The sequence below is a fragment of the Macaca mulatta genome, chromosome 6, assembly GCF_049350105.2.
Source record: "Macaca mulatta isolate MMU2019108-1 chromosome 6, T2T-MMU8v2.0, whole genome shotgun sequence".
NCBI lineage: Eukaryota > Metazoa > Chordata > Mammalia > Primates > Cercopithecidae > Macaca > Macaca mulatta.
Window position 1 is genome coordinate 68,821,418 of NC_133411.1, and position 22,316 is coordinate 68,843,733.

At 39.4% G+C, this 22,316-nt stretch overlaps 2 protein-coding genes across 6 annotated transcripts in view; one reads left to right on the forward strand and one right to left on the reverse strand.

Annotated features, from left to right (window-relative positions):
• Nucleotides 1-14,061, reverse strand: part of ERCC8 (ERCC excision repair 8, CSA ubiquitin ligase complex subunit) — an 88,711-nt gene extending 74,650 nt beyond the window's left edge. For 3 of the 4 annotated variants that reach the window (XM_028849449.2, XM_028849447.2, XM_001082072.5), the window contains exon 1: nt 13,923-14,061. In XM_028849449.2, coding sequence (XP_028705282.1) covers nt 13,923-13,999 — 77 coding nt within the window. In that variant the 5' untranslated portion in view covers nt 14,000-14,061. Of the gene's footprint in view, nt 1-1,984; nt 1,991-13,922 lie in introns of all 4 variants that reach the window. The other variant, XM_078004767.1, reaches the window with a different exon arrangement.
• Nucleotides 14,062-14,167: 106 nt separating this feature from the next.
• Nucleotides 14,168-22,316, forward strand: part of NDUFAF2 (NADH:ubiquinone oxidoreductase complex assembly factor 2) — a 197,579-nt gene continuing 189,430 nt past the window's right edge. The window contains exon 1 of one of the 2 annotated variants that reach the window (XM_078003710.1): nt 14,168-14,373. In XM_078003710.1, coding sequence (XP_077859836.1) covers nt 14,247-14,373 — 127 coding nt within the window. In that variant the 5' untranslated portion in view covers nt 14,168-14,246. The remainder of the gene's footprint in view (nt 14,374-22,316) is intronic. The other variant, NM_001266244.1, reaches the window with a different exon arrangement.

Sequence of the window (22,316 nt, forward strand, 5' to 3'; positions counted from 1 at the left end):
CCAAATGGAAATTTTAGTTTTCAATATAAAATTATTTTAACTTAATGTATTCACTAACAGATTGGAGATGGCAGAGGAAAGAATCTGTGAACTTAAAGACAGATCCATTAAAATTATACAGTCTAACAACATAGAGGAAAAAAGATTGGAGGGAAAAAGAACAGAGCCTTTGGGACCAGAGGAACAATTATAAAATCACTAACATTTATGTCACTGGAGGTCTAAAAGGAGAAGGAGTGTAGTGTTGAAAAAATATTGGAAAAAATGGCTGGAAAGTTCCCAAGTTTACGGAAAGATATAAGTCTACAAGTTCAAGAAGCAGAATGAACCCTAACTAGAATAAATCCAAAGAGATCTGCAACCAGACACATCATAAACTGCTGAAAACTAAAGACAAAGCCTTCAAAACAACCAGAGAAAAATGATAAATTACCTATAGGAAAACAATGATTTGAATGGCTGCAGATTCCTTTTCAGAAACCATTAGACCTACTTTTTTTTTTTCCTCATTCAACTTAGAAGTTTATTTTGACAAGGCTAAGGACATGCCTGTGACACACACAGCCTCAGGAAGTCCTGACGACATGTATCCAAGATGGTCAGGCTACAGCTCAGTTTTATACATTTTAGGAAGACGTAACACATCAATCAATACATGTAAGATGTACAATGGTTCAGTCAGGAAAGGCAGAACAACTCAAAAACTCAAAGTGGAGGCTTCCAGCTCATAGGTATGTTAGAGTAGGTGGTTAGGCAGATACAGACAGGGCACGAGAGCAACCCACACACACACCCCCACCACCTGTTGCCCCTAGGACTGCCAGGCGACCATGAGGTGATGGTCAGGTGGTTGTTAAACTGCCTCTCTAAAATGATAAGTGGTCACAGCCAGCACCAGGAAGATAGTCTCCTAATAGATAGAAAACACTCGGAGCTGGTGTTATCCACTTCTCAGTAAGATCTCAAACAGGCCCACTCAGAGGCAAAATGGCCTCTTACACGACCTTCCACTGGGAACGCTCGACAGGTAAGAGAAAAATTCCTCAAGTGAACACATGCACAACTTCAGCAAAAACCCCAGGACCATAACAATGTATAAAACCCCAAGTCAAGGGATGAACAGGGCACTTGGATTTTGCAAGTCACCTGCCTGGCCCTTCCAAGTGTACTGCTTCCTTTCACTCCTGCTCTAAAACTTTTAAACAAATTCTCACTCCTGTTCTAAAACTTGCCTCAGTCTCTCCCTCTGCCTTAAACCAACTACTGCCCCTCAGCAAAATTCTTTCCTCCAAAGAGGCAAGAATCAAGTTGTTGCAGACCCATATAGATTCACCACTGCTAACAGGTGGATTCGAAGATTTTCCAATTGGCAACTTGTCAAAAGAGTTTACCTAAAGACCAGAAACCCAGTCGGGCATGGTGGCTCATGCCTGTAATCCCAGCATCTTGGGAGGCTAAGGCAGGCGGATCACTTGAGACCAGGAGTTCAAGACCAGCCTGGCCAACATGGCAAAATACTGTCTCTACTGAAAATACAAAAAGCTGGAGTGAGGCTGGATCATGGTGGATCACACTTGTAATCCCAGTACTCTGGAAGGCTGAGGCAGGTGGAACACTTGAGGTCATAAGTTCAAGACCAGCCTGGCCAACATGGTGAAATCCCATCTCTACTAAAAATACAAAAAATTAGCCAGGCATAGTGGTGCATGCCTGTAATCCCAGCTACTCAGGCAGCTAAGGCACAAGAATCGTGTGAAGCCCAGAGGCAGAGGCCGCAGTAAGCCGATATCGCACCACTCAATCCAGCCTGGGTGCTCAAAAAATAAAAAATAAAAAATAAACACCTAAAATTCCATATAAGGGAGTGTCTGGGTTAAGATAAGGAGTTGTAGAGACCATGGTTCTTATTAGGCAGATGAAGCCTCCAGGTAGCAGGCTTCAGAAAGAATAGATTGTAAATGTTTCTTATGAGACTTAAAATGATGAAAGACTCAGATAACTCTCCAGAATCAAAGAAAAGACCTAGAAAGGGAAAGGCATTCTCTACAGAATGTAGATTCTGCCTATAAGAGACAGTTTTACAGGGCCATTTTAAAATATGTCAAAGGAATATATTTTGGGGCAAAATACTTCAATTTCTCCTGCGGCCTGCTATCTGTCACGTGATGCTTTACTTTAGTCAGGCTGGAATTCAGTGTCTTATTGCTACAAAAAGTCGTAAGATCTCTGTTTTAATGTTAATGCTGGCCAGTTGTGCCTGAATTCCAAAGGGAGAGTATAATGGGGAATGCCTGATCGCCCCCTCCCCATCATGTCCTGAACTGTGGAATGCTCTTGGCTGAGAGGATGGGTTCATTCAGACAATTAAGAAGCTTGAAGTTTTATTTTTAGTTTACACTTCCATATTTCAGCTATTGTGAATAATGCTGGTATGAACATGGGTGTACAAATTATCTCTTTAAGACCCTGTTTTCAACCATTTTGGGGATACACCCAAAAGTGGCATCACTGCATCATATGGAAATTCTATTTTCAATATTTATAAGGAGCCACCATACTGCTTCCCACTGTAACTGTACCATTCTACCTTCCCACTAACAGTGCACAAGTGTTCCAATTTTTTCCATGTCCTCACCAAAACATATTATTGTTTGATGTGATAGTAGCCATTCTAATGGGTATAAGGTGGTATTTCATTACAGTTTTGATTTGGATTTTCCTAATGATCAGTGATGCTGAGCATCTTTTGGTCTACCTGTTGCCATTTGCATATTTTCTTTGGAGAAATGTTTTTCCAAGTCACCCATTTTCAAATCAAGCTGTTTGTTTTGTTGTTGAGTTGTAGGAATTCTCCATATATGCTTTATATAACCCTTTTCAGATATATAATTTGCAAATACTTTCTCCATTCTGTGGTTGTCTTTTCACCCTATTGACAGTGTCTTTTGATTAACAAAGTTTAAAAATTTTCACATAGTCCTCTACGTTGTTGTTGTTTGTGTCTTTGATGTCATACCCAATAAATAACTGCCGAATAAATCACTGTCATAAAATTTTTTCCTTATTTTCTTCTAAGACTTTTATAGTTTTGGGTCTTACATTTATGTCTTTGATCCATTTTGAGTTAATTTTTGTATATGGTGTTAGTTAAGGGTTCAACCTCATTTTTTACATGTGGATATTCCATTTTCCCAGCAGCATTTGTTGAAAAGACTATCCTTTCTCCATTGAATAGTCCTGGCACTCTTGTTAAAAATCATTTGACCGGCTGGGCGCAGTGGCTCACACCTGTAATCCCAGCACTTTCGGAGGCCGAGGTGGGCAGATCACGAGGTTAAGAGATTGAGAACATCCTGGCCAACATGGTAAAACCCCGTCTTTACCACAAATACAAAAATTAGCCAGGCATGATGGTGGGCGCCTGTAATCCTAGCTACTGGGGAGGCTGAGGTAGAAGAATCGCTTGAACCCGGGAGGTAGAGGCTGCAGTGAGCTGAGATCGTGCCACTGCACACCAGCCTGCGACAGAGTGAGGCTCCATCTCAAAAAAAAAAAAAAAAAGAAAAAAGAAAAAAAGAAAAAGGAAAAAAATCATTTGACCATATACATGAGGTTTTATTTCTGGGCTCTCTCTTCTATTTCATTGGTCTATATGTCTTCCTTATGCTAGTACAACACTGTTTTGATTACTGTAGTTTTGTAGTAAGTTTTAAAATCAGAAGAGGTGAGTCTTCAAGCTTTGTTCTTCTGTTTCAAGACTGTATTGTATTGACTATTTGAGCTCCCTTCAGATTCCACATGAATTTAAGGATATGCTTTTCTATTTCTGTAATCCCAGCACAGTGGGAGGCCAAGGTGGGAGGACTGCTTGAGGCCAGGAGTTCAAGACCAGTCAGAGTAACATGGTGCGACCCTGTCTCTGTAATCTCAGCTACTTGGGAGGCCTAGGAGGGAGGATCCCTTGAGTCCTTGAGATGGAGGCTACAATGGGCTATGATTGCGCCACTATATTCCAGCCTGGATAACAGAGTGAGACCCCATCTCTTTGGGGATAAATTTATTGGTCCACAAATCCGGTTGACATGTGAAAATGCATGTTCCTGTTATAGATTAAAAATGACTTAGGCTCAGTACAATACAGTTCTTCAAACACAAGTCTTGGTTAAGAAACAGAAATTGAAGAGGAATCAAGAAACAGAGACAAGCCAAGTTCTCCCTCAACCGAGCTGCTGGAAAAACACCATCTCCAGATTTTCTTTCAGGTTTGAGAATTTTTCTCCCATTCCACACTTTTATCTTGATACTGATATCACTGTAGCGCAGAAGGGCTCCCCAGCTTCTCTTCCTTGAATCCTCCTCCTCCTCTCCTCCTCTTTCTCTGTCTCCCTCAGTCAGCCAGGCGCTTGCAGAAGCGGCAGGGCCCGGCCCAACCTGAAAGAGAACAGAGCTGGAGGGGGTGGTGGCGGTGACCAGCGGCCACGTGACCACGCTCGTGCTGTAGCTGCGGCCACCTCCTGCCGCAGACCTACTCTTTAAAAAATTGATAAACTATGCACTTCAGAGAGAAGAAAAAGATATAAGAAGGAAATTTCAGACATCAGGAATAAAGAGACAGCAACAGAAATGATAACTATCTGGTTAAATATAATAGGCTATTCTTTTCCTTAAAATATGATTGATGGTTGAAAAAAATTATGTGTGATGGAGTATATAATGTATGTAAATATAAAATATAAGACAACAATAAATATGGTGCAGGGGAAAGGTTGGTAAGGTTTCTACATGCCAAATGAAGCAGTAAAACAATGAAATGACCCAAAATAGACAATGCAAAGTATGTATTTTATAATTCCTAGAGCAACCACTAAAAAATTATACAAAAAGATATAGTTGAAATCATAGTATATAAAATAGAATACTAAATAATGTTCAAATAGTCAAATGAAAGCAGGAAAGGGGAAACATAAACATGGAGCAGCTAGCTTTCTCATAGTGGTGGGACTGGAAAATGCTTTTGGAAAACTGTCAGTTTCTTAAAATGTAAAGGATATATCTAGTAGCTCCACTGTTAGGCATCAACTTAAGAGAAATAAAAGCATATGTTCATGAAATGACTCATACGTGAGTTTTCAGAGCAGTTGTAAATGTATTAGTCCTGAACCGGAAACAACTCAGATGTCCATCGACAAGTGACTAGATAAACTATGGTATATCTGCACAGTGGGATACTACACAGCAATAAAAAGGAATTGATACAAGCAATAACATGGAGAAATTTCAAAATAATGTAATTATGCTGAGTGAAAGAAGCCAGACAAAAAAGATTCCATTTATATAAAATTCTAAATATGCAAACCATAGTGACCTAAAGCAGATTAGTGGTTTCTAGAGAAGGAAGAGGGTAAAGCAGAGAAAGAAGGGAAAGAAGGATTATAAAGGACCGTGAAAAAATTTTTAGGGTTATGGATGTTCTCTTGATTATGGTAATGGTTTCAAAAGTAAATATATGTCAAAATTCATCAAATTGTATATTCTCATTTAATGTGCAGTATATCATATGTCAATTATACCTCAATAAAGTTGTAAAACTTTTTTAGAGGGTGTAAATTGTGAACACTGCATATCAGTGTTCATGCTTTTGCCCTTATGTGATGACAAGGAAGAACAGTAGACATCTCCTATGAATAAAATGGAACTATACAGTTGTTTAATTAAGCAAAAACATCACTTAATGATGGAAATATTTTTAAAAAAATTTTAGGCTGCATGGTAGCTCGCACATAAAATCCCTGCACTTTAGGAGGCAAAGGCAGGAGGATCACTTAGCCCAGGCGTTTAAGACCAGAATGGGAAACACAGGGAGACCCCATTTCTACAAAAAATTTAAAAATTAGCTAGGTGTGTGGGCACGTGCCTGTGGTCCCAGCTACTTAGAAGGATGAGATGGGAGGATCATTTGAGCCTGGAAAGTCGAGGCTGCAGTGAGCTGTAATTGCACCACTGCATTCCAGCCAGGGTGAACAGAACAAGACCCTGTTTCAAAAAAAAAAAAAAATTATACTTTGTCTTAAACATATAAGCAATCCTCACTTGGCTCAGTCTGATATGAATTTCAGTTACCACAGTTTGTTAACTGTGAGAAATAGCATAAAAGTTTGCTACTAGCTTTTCAGTCCACAAATAATTACATAAATAACATTTCTGTAATTACATAAATGAATCAAAATTATTGACCAATTTGCAATTTTACTTCTTTCAAAGTCTGTGGGTGATTGGTCACTGTGCATCTGTTATTAAGTTCACACACAGGCTGCAAAGCACGTAGGTTTGTTATTAATATTTCTGTGCCCTTAAGATAAGCCCACGTGGAATTTTACTGATTAAAAGAGGAAATTGGCCAAAAGAATGAAAATGCATTAAAAGAGTGATAATACGGACCGCGGAGCAAGATGGCCGAATAGGAACAGCTCCAGTCTCCAACTCCCAGCGCGAGCGACACAAAAGACTGGTGATTTCTGCATTTTCAACTGAGGTACTGGGTTCATCTCACTAGGGAGTGCTGGACAATCGGTGCTGGTCAGCTGCTGCAGACCGACCAGCGAGAGGTGAAGCAGGGCGAGGCATCGTCTCACCTGGGAAGCGCAAGGGGGAAGGGAATCCCTTTTCCTAGCCAGGGGAACTGAGACACACAACACGTGGAAAATTGGGTAACTCCCACCCCAATGCTGCGCTTTAAGCAAACAGGCACACCAGGAGATTATATCCCACACCTGGCCGGGAGGGTCCCACGCCCACAGAGCCTCCCTCATTGCTAGCACAGCAGTCTGTGATCTACCAGCAAGGCAGCAGCGAGGCTGGGGGAGGGGCGCCCGCCATTGCTGAGGCTTAAGTAGGTAAACAAAGCCGCTGGGAAGCTCGAACTGGGTGGAGCCCACAGCAGCTCAAGGAAACCTGCCTGTCTCTGTAGACTCCACCTCTGGGGACAGGGCACAGTAAACAATAACAAACGCAGCAGAAACCTCTGCAGAGGCAAACGACTCTGTCTGACAGCTTTGAAGAGAGCAGTGGATCTCCCAACACGGAGGTTGAGATCTGAGAAGGGACAGACTGCCTGCTCAAGTGGGTCCCTGACCCCTGAGTAGCCTAACTGGGAGACATCTCCCACTAGGGGCAATCTGACACCCCACACCTCACAGGGTGGAGTACCCCCCTGAGAGGAAGCTTCCAAAGCAAGAATCAGACAGGTACACTCGCTGTTCAGCAATATTCTATCTTCTGCAGCCTCTGCTGCTGACACCCAGGCAAACTGGGTCTGGAGTGGACCTCAAGCAATCTCCAACAGACCTACAGCTGAGGGTCCTGACTGTTAGAAGGAAAACTATCAAACAGGAAGGACACCTACACCAAAACCCCATCAGTACGTCACCATCATCAAAGACCAGAGACAGATAAAACCACAAAGATGGGGAAAAAGCAGGGCAGAAAAGCTGGAAATTCAAAAAATAAGAGCGCATCTCCCCCGGCAAAGGAGCGCAGCTCATCGCCAGCAACGGATCAAAGCTGGCCGGAGAATGACTTTGACGAGATGAGAGAAGAAGGCTTCAGTCCATCAAACTTCTCAGAGCTAAAGGAGGAATTACGTACCCAGAGCAAAGAAACTAAAAATCTTGAAAAAAAAGTGGAAGAATTGATGGCTAGAGTAATTAATGCAGAGAAGGTCATAAACAAAATGAAAGAGATGAAAACCATGACACGAGAAATACGTGACAAATGCACAAGCTTCAGTAACCGACTCGATCAACTGGAAGAAAGAGTATCAATGATTGAGGATCAAATGAATGAAATGAAGCGAGAAGAGAAACCAAAAGAAAAAAGAAGAAAAAGAAATTAACAAAGCCTGCAAGAAGTATGGGATTATGTAAAAAGACCAAATCTACGTCTGATTGGGGTGCCTGAAAGTGAGGGGGAAAATGGAACCAAGTTGGAAAACACTCTTCAGGATATCATCCAGGAGAACTTCCCCAACCTAGTAGGGCAGGCCAACATTCAAATCCAGGAAATACAGAGAACGCCACAAAGATACTCCTCGAGAAGAGGAACTCCAAGACACATAATTGCCAGATTCACCAAAGTTGAAATGAAGGAAAAAATCTTAAGGGCAGCCAGAGAGAAAGGTCAGGTTACCCACAAAGGGAAGCCCATCAGACTAACAGCAGATCTCTCAGCAGAAACTCTACAAGCCAGAAGAGAGTGGGGGCCAATATTCAACATTCTTAAAGAAAAGAATTTTAAACCCAGAATTTCATATCCAGCCAAACTAAGTTTCATAAGTGAAGGAGAAATAAAATCCTTTACAGATAAGCAAATGCTTAGAGATTTTGTCACCACTAGGCCTGCCTTACAAGAGACCCTGAAGGAAGCACTAAACATGGAAAGGAACAACTGGTACCAGCCATTGCAAAAACATGCCAAAATGTAAAGACCATCGAGGCTAGGAAGAAACTGCATCAACTAACGAGCAAAATAACCAGTTAATATCATAATGGCAGGATCAAGTTCACATATAACAATCTTAACCTTAAATGTAAATGGACTAAATGCTCCAATTAAAAGACACAGACTGGCAAACTGGATAAAGAGTCAAGACCCATCAGTCTGCTGTATTCAGGAGACCCATCTCACATGCAGAGACATACATAGGCTCAAAATAAAGGGATGGAGGAAGATTTACCAAGCAAATGGAGAACAAAAAAAAGCAGGGGTTGCAATACTAGTCTCTGATAAAACAGACTTTAAACCAACAAAAATCAAAAGAGACAAAGAAGGCCATTACATAATGGTAAAGGGATCAATTCAACAGGAAGACCTAACTATCCTACATATATATGCACCCAATACAGGAGCACCCAGATTCATAAAGCAAGTCCGTAGAGACTTACAAAGAGACTTAGACTCCCATACAATAATAATGGGAGACTTCAACACTCCACTGTCAACATTAGACAGATCAACGAGACAAGAAAGTTAACAAGGATATCCAGGAATTGAACTCATCTCTGCAGCAAGCAGACCTAATAGACATCTATAGAACTCTCCACCCCAAATCAACAGAATATACATTCTTCTCAGCACCACATCGCACTTACTCCAATATTGACCACATAATTGGAAGTAAAGCACTCCTCAGCAAATGTACAAGAACAGAAATTATAACAAACTGTCTCTCAGACCACAGTGCAATCAAACTAGAACTCAGGACTAAGAAACTCAATCAAAACCGCTCAACTACATGGAAACTGAACAACCTGCTCCTGAATGACTATTGGGTACATAACGAAATGAAGGCAGAAATAAAGACGTTCTTTGAAACCAATGAGAACAAAGATACAACATACCAGAATCTCTGGGACACATTTAAAGCAGTGTGTAGAGGGAAATTTATAGCACTAAATGCCCACAAGAGAAAGCAGGAAAGATCTAAAATTGACACTCTAACATCGCAATTAAAAGAACTAGAGAAGCAAGAGCAAACACATTCAAAAGCTAGCAGAAGGGAAGAAATAACTAAGATCAGAGCAGAACTGAAGGAGATAGAAACACAAAAAACCCTCCAAAAAATCAATGAATCCAGGAGTTGGCTTTTTGAAAAGATCAACAAAATTGAGAGACCGCTAGCAAGACTAATAAAGAAGAAAAGAGAGAAGAATCAAATTGACGCAATAAAAAATGATAAAGGGGATATCACCACCGACCCCACAGAAATACAAACTACCATCAGAGAATACTATAAACACCTCTATGCAAATAAACTGGAAAATCTAGAAGAAATGGATAATTTCCTGGACACTTACACTCTTCCAAGACTAAACCAGGAAGAAGTTGAATCCCTGAATAGACCAATAGCAGGCTCTGAAATTGAGGCAATAATTAATAGCTTACCAACCAAAAAAAGTCCAGGACCAGATGGATTCACAGCCAAATTCTACCAGAGGTACAAGGAGGAGCTGGTACCATTCCTTCTGAAACTATTCCAATCAATAGAAAAAGAGGGAATCCTCCCTAACTCATTTTATGAGGCCAACATCATCCTGATACCAAAGCCTGGCAGAGACACAACAAGAAAAGAGAATTTTAGACCAATATCCCTCATGAACATCGATGCAAAAATCCTCAATAAAATACTGGCAAACCGGATTCAGCAACACATCAAAAAGCTTATCCACCATGATCAAGTGAGCTTCATCCCTGGGATGCAAGGCTGATTCAACATTCGCAAATCAATAAACATAATCCAGCATATAAATAGAACCAAAGACAAGAACCACATGATTATCTCAATAGATGCAGAAAAGGCTTTTGACAAAATTCAACAGCCCTTCATGCTAAAAACGCTCAATAAATTCGGTATTGATGGAACGTACCTCAAAATAATAAGAGCTATTTATGACAAACCCACAGCCAATATCATACTGAATGGGCAAAAACTGGAAAAATTCCCTTTGAAAACTGGCACAAGACAGGGATGCCCTCTCTCACCACTCCTATTCAACATAGTGTTGGAAGTTCTGGCTAGGGCAATTAGGCAAGAGAAAGAAATCAAGGGTATTCAGTTAGGAAAAGAAGAAGTCAAATTGTCCCTCTTTGCAGATGACATGATTGTATATTTAGAAAATCTCATTGTCTCAGCCCAAAATCTCCTTAAGCTGATAAGCAACTTCAGCAAAGTCTCAGGATACAAAATTAATGTGCAAAAATCACAAGCATTCTTATACACCAGTAACAGACAAACAGAGAGCCAAATCAGGAATGAACTTCCATTCACAATTGCTTCAAAGAGAATAAAATACCTAGGAATCCAACTTACAAGGGATGTAAAGGACCTCTTCAAGGAAAACTATAAACCACTCCTCAGTGAAATAAAAGAGGACACAAACAAATGGAAGAACATACCATGCTCATGGATAGGAAGAATCAATATCGTGAAAATGGCCATACTGCCCAAGGTAATTTATAGATTCAATGCCATCCCCATCAAGCTACCAATGAGTTTCTTCACAGAATTGGAAAAAACTGCTTTAAACTTCATATGGAACCAAAAAAGAGCCCGCGTCTCCAAGACAATCCTAAGTCAAAAGAACAAAGCTGGAGGCATCACGCTACCTGACTTCAAACTATACTACAAGGCTACAGTAACCAAAACAGCATGGTACTGGTACCAAAACAGAGATATAGACCAATGGAACAGAACAGAGTCCTCAGAAATAATACCACACATCTACAGCCATCTGATCTTTGACAAACCTGAGAGAAACAAGAAATGGGGAAAGGATTCCCTATTTAATAAATGGTGCTGGGAAAATTGGCTAGCCATAAGCAGAAAGCTGAAACTGGATCCTTTCCTTACTCCTTATACGAAAATTAATTCAAGATGGATTAGAGACTTAAATGTTAGACCTAATACCATAAAAATCCTAGAGGAAAACCTAGGTAGTACCATTCAGAACATAGGCATGGGCAAAGACTTCATGTCTAAAACACCAAAAGCAACGGCAGCAAAAGCCAAAATTGACAAATGAGATCTCATTAAACTAAAGAGCTTCTGCACAGCAAAAGAAACTACCATCAGAGTGAACAGGCAACCTACAGAATGGGAGAAAATTTTGGTGATCTACTCATCTGACAAAGGGCTAATATCTAGAATCTACAAAGAACTCAAACAAATTTACAAGAAAAAAACAAACAACCCCATCAAAAAGTGGGCAAAGGATATGAACAGACATTTCTCAAAAGAAGACATTCATACAGCCAACAGACACATGAAAAAATGCTCAGCATCACTGGCCATCAGAGAAATGCAAATCAAAACCACAATGAGATACCATCTCACACCAGTTAGAATGGCGATCATTAAAAAGTCAGGAAACAACAGGTGCTGGAGAGGATATGGAGAAATAGGAACACTTTTACACTGTTGGTGGGATTGTAAACTAGTTCAACCATTGTGGAAAGCAGTATGGCGATTCCTCAAGGATCTAGAACTAGATGTACCATATGACCCAGCCATCCCATTATTGGGTATATACCCAAAGGATTATAAATCATGCTGCTATAAAGACACATGCACACGTATGTTTATTGCGGCACTATTCACAATAGCAAAGACTTGGAATCAACCCAAATGTCCATCAGTGACAGATTGGATTAAGAAAATGTGGCACATATACACCATGGAATACTATGCAGCCATCAAAAAGGATGAGTTTGTGTCCTTTGTAGGGACATGGATGCAGCTGGAAACCATCATTCTTAGCAAACTATCACAAGAACAGAAAACCAAACACCGCATGTTCTCACTCATAGGTGGGAACTGAACAATGAGATCACTTGGACTCGGGAAGGGGAACATCACACACTGGGGCCTATCATGGGGAGGGGGGAGGGAGGAGGGATTGCATTGGGAGTTATACCTGATGTAAATGACGAGTTGATGGGTGCTGACGAGTTGATGGCTGCAGCACAGCAACATGGCACAAGTATACATATGTAACAAACCTGCACGTTATGCACATGTACCCTAGAACTCAAATTATAATAATAATAAAAAAAAAATCTAAAAAAAAAAAAAAGAAAGAAACCTAGAGAAAAAAAAGAGTGATAATACTAGAAGTGAAACTTGCATTAAACATAAAATGGAGCAAATGAAAAAAATAGCTGCCTGTGGGAACATACTGATTGTGGGAACAATGACACTGCCACCATTTGAGACATTCTAGATATGCAGACTGAGGAAATCAGTGAAGGTGAACCTACAGACATAAATGAGGAAAAGTGGTTGTGATGAAAGGCTGATGATGTGTCAGAGGAAGTGACACTGGCAAAAAAACACATTAAAGGAACTCTCAGAGATATTTCACAACACTGAAAACGTAACAGATAAAATGTTGGAAACTAATATTTAAATTTCTCCGGAACGCAGAACTCATATGCAACTGTGTTCTCCACTGTCCAAGTAAATATCTTCAAAGGTTCCTCAATTATCGTGGCCAAAATTAAAAGTAAAACTTGCTTCTTCCCTTTGGAAAACCCTCTCTCAGAGTATATTACCAACATTCAACTTCTTATACAAGACATAAATCTGGGAATCATTAATCATTCTTCCCTTTTCGTCATTCACGTATCCAATCAATTTCCATGGACTGCTGATTCTATTTCTTAGACGTTTTTCAAATGTCTCCACAATCTTTATTCTACTTGGGAACTCTGTGGCCCAGGCTTCCATCAACTCTCTCCCGGACAAGTGTAATCACAAGAGTTACCTAACTTGGCTACCACTGTTGTTCTCAGTTGCAACCCATTCTCCAAGCAGAAAACAAAATGCAATAGCTGTTACCTTATTCTCATCTTCACACCTCTACCCAAGTACACATGGCTCTTCCTCATCCAGTTTCTGTCTACTTCATCTCTTGTCAATGGTCCCTACCCCAATTCTCCGCTCTAGTCATTCTGAACTTTGTTCAATTCCTGGCCTGTGTCCTCTGCCTTTTTAATAGGCTGCCTGACACACTGTAGGAACTCACTAAATATGCAGACTGAATGAATGAACGAGTACTTGGAGGGCAGTTATTCTTACCAGTAACTTAAGAGAGAAGGAATACAGTACAACGAAGTATCCTTATTTAGGTTTATAGTATCTTCATCTGAGCCCGCGGGCGAACCCCCCCCCCCGCCCCGCGCCGCCCCTCGCCTGCAAGTTGTTACCAGTAAATAAAAAGGATCCTATTTTCGCAAGCCACACCGCATTAGAGGGTAAATAAGAGTTTGGTGGCAGGAGAGCGATGAGACGGGAAAGTGTGGGGCAAAGTTTACAGTTATTGGTCCAGATTCTAACTGGCCTGTTAGCCAAAAAGTAAGGTTTTCTTTACCTCCGTGTTGACTCTGCTCTCCGAAGGCGAAGAGGGTCCTCCAAACCCGTTTGTCGCGCGGACAAAAACCCCAGCATAGCGTGTCCTCACACCGGCTGGAGTACTGGACGTCGCCATGACAGAACTCAGGGGCGGGACTGGAACAGCAGAGTCTCCCATTGGTCAGGCGGTGATATATCCGGCCAATGGTGAGCGCCGTTACTTGAAGGGCTTCAGGATGGAGGCCTGCCTGACCTCTCCGCCTCAGTGGGCTGGGTTGGGTGCTGGAGCGTTGCTCCTACTGCGGATCCTGCTGCTGGCAGCGCTGGAAACTGGGTGGACGGCATGGGTTGGTCTCAGGATTTGTTCCGCGCCTTGTGGAGATCGCTGTCAAGGGAAGTGAAGGAGCACGTGGGCACGGACCAATTCGGGAACAAATACTACTGCATCCCGCAGTACAAGAACTGGAGAGGTGAGGAGGGGGCGAGGGCAGCGATTGCGTGGTCAGTAAAGGAGGGAAAAGTGAGAGCCCCTAGTCAACTAACGCATCATGAGACACTTAGGGTGTCACCGGAGGGAATTTCTGGAGTTCGTTGGCCACTGTCGACCCCTTCACTCTGCCATCGGAGCCCTACCCGGCCCGGCTCTGGGGGCCTTGGCCCGGCCTCGTGCGTCCGCGGTCCCTACGACCCAGCGCTTTCCCCCGGCGTGCCCCGGGCTGCTCGCGCTGTTAAGGCACACATCACTTTCCTCCCAGCCACGCCGGTAGAGGAGCCTTAGTTTTAACCCTGGATCGGCGACGGAGGCGGGGAAAAGTCCACGCAAATCTTTCACCAAAGGGGCTAGGAAGGGCCAGGGAAGAGGTTTTTCGTACGCTGTGCCCCGCCTTGTGACCCAGAGCTGAGTGGTGTAATTGAAGAGGAGTATCTTCAGGGCCTCGGGTGTCCTCTTTCTTGGTGTTTACTCTTTTCGGTGGCACCCTGGCTCCGGCGCTGGCCCCATGAGCCTTCCTCACTACCAAGACTTGTCAGAAGTGGGTCCGTATCCCCATAAGGCTCGCTGATTCCTTTCTCTGGAGTTTACATTCCAAGACCCCGTTGAGCTCAATTTAAGAAACTTGGCACTAATCATGGTGTTTCTGTGTAGGATTCGTGCCAAGTAGTTGAGCGGGTTGTTTGGGGACTAAGGAGGCGTTGCTGTCCATTGAAATCACACTGTGTAGCCGCCGTCGTAACCTCTTTTCTGTTGTTCCATCGCCGCATGCAGAAGATGTCAGGCTTTGGGCGAAAAGGGGTGAGTTAGAATCTCAGCTTTGACACCTGATAGCTCGAGAATCACGGAAAAAGTACTTGTCCTCTCCAAGTCTCATCGTCCTCACTTGAAAATTAGAGATAATATAAGATCAATAATGTTGAGAAGCACTAAGACCTTTCCAAAATTATGTGCCATTCATTTCCCACATATATAAAATGTATTCTGCGATTTATCACTCAATTAATTAATTTTTTTTTTGCCTAGCCTTTTTCTGTAACTTATTTTAATATTTAGTCTTGTTTCCCCAATGAGCTCCTTTGTCAGGCAGGGAATATGTCTCACACACACACACACAAAAAGCCTACAAAGAACATAGCATGGTGTTAAGTATTTCTTGACAGATTGCAAGCAGAGAGATGTTTCTTTTCCATAAGTTGTCAGTAAAATTAAAAAAATATGCAAACTGTCACGTTGAGTTTTTTAAAAATTGAAATATAATTTACATACAGTAACATTCACCCTTTATGGTGTACAGTTTTATGGTTTTTGACAAATAAGTACAGAGTAACATCACTGGATTCAAGTAATAGAATAATTCCATCACCATCAGAATTTCCTCTAACTCCTTAGTAGTTCATTCCCACACCCTTTGGCAACTACCAATGTGTTTTATGGGCCTATAGTTTTGCCTTTTCTGGAATATCATATAAATGGAATTATGCAGAATTTAGACTTTTGAGCCTGGCTTGCTTCACATAGCATAATGTAGTTGAGATTCATCCATGTTTCAGTAGTTGTTCCTTTTTATTGCTCAGTAGTATTCCATTGTATAGGTTTGCCAGTTTATCTGTTCACAAGCTGAAGGACATTAGGATGTTTCCAGTTTCTGTGATTGTGACAAAAGCCTCTACAAACATTCCCATACAGGATTTTGTGTGAACGTAAGTTTTCATTTTCCATGAGTACATACATACCTAAGAGTGTGTGTGCTAGACCATAGCAGCTCCAGCTTACTCTATAAAACGGAAATAACAGTACCTACCTAGCCTCACAAAGTGTTTTTGCTACTCAAGAGAGACAAATTGGATAATGTAGCACTTGAGAGAATGGGATTTAATGTCAAAGTCAGTTTGACTTAATTCATAGAGATCTTTTACTTGATCATTTTTAAAAATTTATCACTGATTTGTAGTTTTCAACATAGAGGTCGTGCTATGTTTTGTTACATTTATTATAAAGTATTGTTATTATAAATGATGCTTTAAAAAACTTAATTTCTAATTCTTTATTACTAATATATTGAAGTACAATAGATTTTTCCATCTTGAGCATGTATCTTGCAACCTATTTTACTCACCTACTAGTTTTTGAATGAAGCTTTTTGCAGATTCTTGGACATTCTCTGTAGTTAATTACATCAACTGTGGAGGGAGACAGTTTTGTTTTTTCCTTTCTAACTTATTTGCATTCTCTTTCCTTCTCTTGCCTGGCTGCCCTGGGTGAGCCTCCAGTATAATGTTGAATAAGAGTGGTGAGCATGGATATTTTTTTCTTGTTCCATATCTTAGAAGAAAAACATTTAGTCTTTCATTTTTTTTTTCTCCAAGATGGAATCTCACTCTGTTGTCCAGGCTGGAGTGCAATGGCGTGATCTCGTCTCACTGCAACCTCCGCCTCCTGGGTTCCAGCGATTCCCCTACCTCAGCCTCCCGAGTAGCTGGGATTACAGGCATGTGCTGCTATGCCTGGCTAATTTTTTATTTTTAGTAGAAATGGGGGTTCACCATGTTGTATAGGCTGGTCTCGAACTCCTGACCTCAGATGATCTGCACACCTTGGCCTCCCAAAGTGCTGGGATTACAGGCATGAGCCACCGTGCCAGTCACTAGTCTTTCATTGTTAAGTATGGTGTTAGCTATAATTTTTAAGATACCTTTTATTAAATTAACAAAGTTCCCAGTACCTCGTTTGCTGAGCACTTTCTTTTATGAATTGATGTTGAATTTTGTCATATGCTTGCTTGCTGTTTTTTTTTTTTTTTTTTTTTTGGTTCTGTTGGAATGATCATGTGGTGAATTATACTGATGGACTCTTAAAAATTTACAGACTTTATTTTTTAGAGCAATTTTAGGTTTACAGAAAAATTGAGTGGAAACTACTCAGATACTCCTTCTCCCCCAGTGCAGTTTCTCCCACTGTTAATATCTTACATTAGTGTACCCTCATTTCCTCCCTTCCTGCTACCAAACCCCTAAGTGGCCACTGATCTTTTTACTGTGTCTAGTTTTGCCTTTTCCAGAATGTCATATAGTTGCTGTCATACAGTATGTGGTCTTTTCAGACTGGCTTTTTCCACTTAGTAATATGCACTTAAGTTTCCTCCATGTTTTTTTGTGGCATAAGAGCTCCTTTCTTTTTATTTATTTATTTTTGAGACAGGGTCTCACTCTGTTGCCCAGGCTGGAGTGCAGTGGTGTGATACTGGCTCAGTGCAACCTCTGCCTGTCAGGTTCAAGTGATTCTCCTGCCTCAGCCTCTCGAGTAGCTAGGATTACAGGTGTCCACCATCACGCCCAGCTAATTTTTATAATTTCAGTAGAGACGGGGTTTCGCCTTGTTGGCCAGGGTGGTTTTGAACTCCTGACCTCAGGTGATCTGCCTGCCTCAGCCTCCCAAAGTGCTGGGATTATAGGCGTGAACCACTGTGCCCAACCATCTCCTTTCTTTTTATTGCTAAATAATATTCTGTTGTATGGTTAGAACCACTGTTTATCCATTTGCATATTGAAGGACATCTTGGTTGCTTCCAAGTTTTGGTGATTATGAATAAAGCTGCTATAAATATTCCTGTGCAGTTTTTTTGAGTGGACGTAAGTTTTAAACTCATTTGGCATTGATTGATTGTTGAATGTCTTGAATATTGCATTTGTCATGTAAGCTGCACTTGGTCATGAAACATTATCCTTTTTATATATTGTTGGATTGATGTGCTCACATTTTATTGAAGAATTTTGTTTTTCTTCAGGATCTTCATTTCTTCCTCTTAATGTGTTTTCTAAGTTTCTTTTTAGGTTAATGCTGGCCTTATAAAGTAAGTTGAATTTTGTTTCCTTCTTTTGGATTTTCTGGAAGAGTTGTGAAGAATTTGTATTGTTTATTTCTTGCATGTTAAATATAAATTGCCTGTGAAGCCATCTGGTCCTGGAGTTTTCCTTGTTGGAAAGCTGGAATTAAAAATTCAAAGATAATACATTTTTAACCTGCAAATTTAATATCTTTAACAGGTATAAGACTACTCAGGCTATTTTATCTTAGGTGAGTTTTGGTAGTTTTTATCTTTTGAGTAGTTTGCCCTTTTTATCTAATAGGTTGAATTTACGGTCATAAAGTTGTAATATATCTTCATTATCTTTTTAATGTTTGTACGATTTGTAGTGATATCCTCTCTTTCTTTCCTGAAGTGATAATTTGTGGCTATTCTTGTTTTCTTGGCCTACCTGATGACTGGTTTGTTAATTTTATTGATCATTTTAAAGAATTAGCTTTGAGTTTCACTGATTTTTCTCTGTAAGTTTTTTCTTCATTGGTTTCAGACTTAGCGCTTTCTCTTATATCATCATCATTTTCTTCTGCTTTCAATTGGTTTTATATGTTCTTATAGTTTCTTAAGGTGGCCACTGAGATCATAATTTGAGCTGTTTATTTTTTAATATACATTTTTAATGTTAAAATGTCTTGTAGGCACTGTTTTGGCCACATTTCACAAATTTTTATCTTAAAATTTTCATGCAACTAATAAATTTTCTTATTTATTTTTTCCTATAAGACCCATGTATTTATTTAGAAGTATGTTCTTTAATTTACAAATATTTGGAGATTTTCTAGATGGAGATTTTCATTGACTTCTAGTTTAATTCCATTATATTCAGAGGACATATTTTATATGATTTCAGTTATTTTAAATTTACTGTAAATTGTTGTATGGCCTGGAGTATGGTGTGATTTGGTAAATGTTCTATTTGTGCTTGAGAAAAATGTATTATCTATTTTGCTATTTTGGGTTGAATGTTCTGTAAATGTCAGTTAGCCCAAGGTGCTTGATAGAGTTGTTCAAGCTGTCTATATTCATACTGATTTTTCTTTATACTTATTGTATCAATTATTGAAAAAAGTATGTTACCATCTCTGAATATGAGTGCACATTTATCTTTTACTCTTTCCAGTTCTATCAGTTTTTACTTCATATATTTTCAATACCTATTGTTAGGTCCTTACACATTTATAATTGCAAGATAATAATACAAATTGCCCAAAATAAAACACAGAGAGAAAAAAGACCAGAAAAAAAAGAGCAATTAGCAAGCTATGGGATACCCTCCAGTGGCCTAATATATGTAATTGGATACCATGAAGGGTAAAGGTCATTTTGGAGACCAAAAATATTTGAAGAAATAATGGCTAAAAATATTCCAAATTTGATGAAAACTATAAACCCACAGACCCCAAATCATCCACAGATTCCAAAAAAAAAAAAAAAGTGTAGAAAACCACACCAAGGCATATTATAATCAAATTGCTGAAAGCCATTGATAAAGAGAAAATTTTTATAGAGCTAGTGAAAAAGACACATTGCTTGCAGAGGAAGAAAGATGAAAATGAGATCAGGTTTTTTTAAAAGAAATAATATAAGCTGGAAGACAGTGGAACAATATCTTTAAAGTACCAAAAGAGAAAATCTGTCAACCTATAATTTTGTACAGAACAAAAATATCTTGTTAAAACAAAGGCAAATGAAGATTTTTTCAGACATACAGTACCTGAAAGAATTAATTACACAGAGACCATAATTCCCTTTCCTCTTCCCTCTACTGGATATCCTATTCTCTGGATTCAGGGCCTTTCACCACAGTTTTGTAGCATATATGCTTCAGTAGCCTCCTGAGAAGAGGTTCAAGGTGGATAAAGTTTCTGAGTCTTTGAATGTCTGAAAAGATTTTTATTCTGTCCTCATTTGGTTGATGTATTTGTTGGGTATAGTTTCTACTGCAGACATAGTGAGTAAATGTCTAGAGAAAAGCAAGCAGTAAATTCTGTGTGAGCTTAAAAGGAGTAGCCTGTGAATTGAGGAACAGTATATGTATAATGTGGGCTTTGGTAAATGTTTTTAATGTAACCTAATGCTATGGTTTACTGTATTTATGAATATATATTTTAAAATGCATGATTACATTGAATAAAAGTATCTTAGCTTTAATAGTAAAAGTTTTTTCAAATTTAGTAGGTATAAAATTATTTCAGATACTCACACATACTTTGTATGTGCCATATTGACAACAAACAAAGGAATTTATCCTTTCCGTGAAAATGAAGAATACGTAGACACAGATGTAAATGTTCTAGATCATTATTTCTAGTGATATAAGTGAGAAATTTTTTACTGGAAAATTGTCTGTGGTGCTTTTTGAGGGTTGCCTGTGTATTTTAGAGAAGGTAGCTGGTAACTTGGACTAGTTCCAGCTTTACAGGTCATCATGATACCCATATCCATGTGTCTGGTCCCAAGTGATTAGCTGTAAGATAGCCAAAGACCTATGATGTGACTGGGTGTGAGAATTCTGCCCCAAATAGGCATTCTGTATTGGTTGGTAACAGACCAAACATGGTCAATTTTTTTTCTGTTGAAATTTTAACTCATAGATATAATACTTAGAGAGAAGAAAATATGAGAATAATTAGGGATCAATAGATGTTCATTTCTAAGAAGTTAGGGAGGCAAGCATGTCAAAAGGTTCCTATTAGACCACAATAGGTATTGCTGTGTCCTAAATCATGTTCCATTTCTCTCTATTTTGCAGCTGTTGAGTTTGTCATCTTTCTTCCTGTATCTTTATAGTATTCCCTGGTTACCTGAGATAATTTGAGCGTAATTGTTCTTTGAAATCTGAGACTAGCTAACATATATACTATGTACTAGATTTTAGAAAATTTTAGGTATCTGAAAATACAACTTTTTCCTCTCATCTGTTAATTTTGTCTTTTAGAAATTCTTCCTGTTAAATATCAAGGAACTCATTACCTCAAGTGATCTGCCCGCCTCAGCTTCCCAAAGTGCTAGGATTATAGGCGTGAGCCACCGCGCTCTGCTGTCTTTTTTTTTTTTTTTTTTTTAATAGTAGCCATCCTAACAAGTATAAGGTGATAGCTTATTGTGATTTTAACTTGATTTCCCTGATGGCTAGTGATATTGAGAACCTTTTCATATACCTGTTGGCTATTTGTATGTTTTCTTTGGAGAAATGCCTGTTAGTTCCTTTGCCCATTTTAAAATCAATGTGTTTTTTTTTTTTTTTTTTTTTTTTTTACTATTAAGCCATAGAAGTCACTTATATATTTTGGTTTTTAATCCTTTATGAGATATGGTTTGAAAATATTTGTCCTATTCCATAGGTTGCCTTTGTATCCTTTGCTTTGCACAAGTATTTTGGTTTGATGTAATCGGACTTATTTTTGCTTTTGTTGTTTTGTGCTTTTTGTGCTTTTGTGCTTTGGTGTCATATCCAAGAAATCATTGCCAAAGCCAACGTCGAGAAGCTTTTACCCTGTTTTTGTCTAAGAGTTTTGTAGTTTAAGGACTTACATTGAAGTCTTTAATTCATATTGAGTTGATTTTTATATACAGTGTGAGATAAGGGTCCAATTTCGTTCTTCTGCATGTGCATATCTAGTTTTCCCAATACCATTTATTTGAAGAGATTATCTTTTCTCTGCTGTGTGTTCTTGGCATAATTGTCAAAACTCACTTGCCCTCATGTGTGGGTTTATTACTAGGTTCTGTCTTCTGTTCCAATAGTTTACATGTCTGGTTTTATACTGGTACCATACTGTTTTGATTACTGTAGCTTTTAAATGTATTTTGAAATCAGACAGTGTGATGCCTCCAGATTTACTGTTTCTGCTTGAAATTGTTTTGGCTACTCAGTGTCTTTTTGTAATTTCATATGAATTTTAGGATTGTTGTTTCTATTTCTGGAAAAAAATAATTGGAGTTTTGGTAGAGATTGTGTTGAATCTGTAGATTGCTTTGGGTAGTATGAACACTTTAACAATATTAATTCTTCCAGTCCATGAACGTATCAGATATCATTGCATTTATTTGTGTCT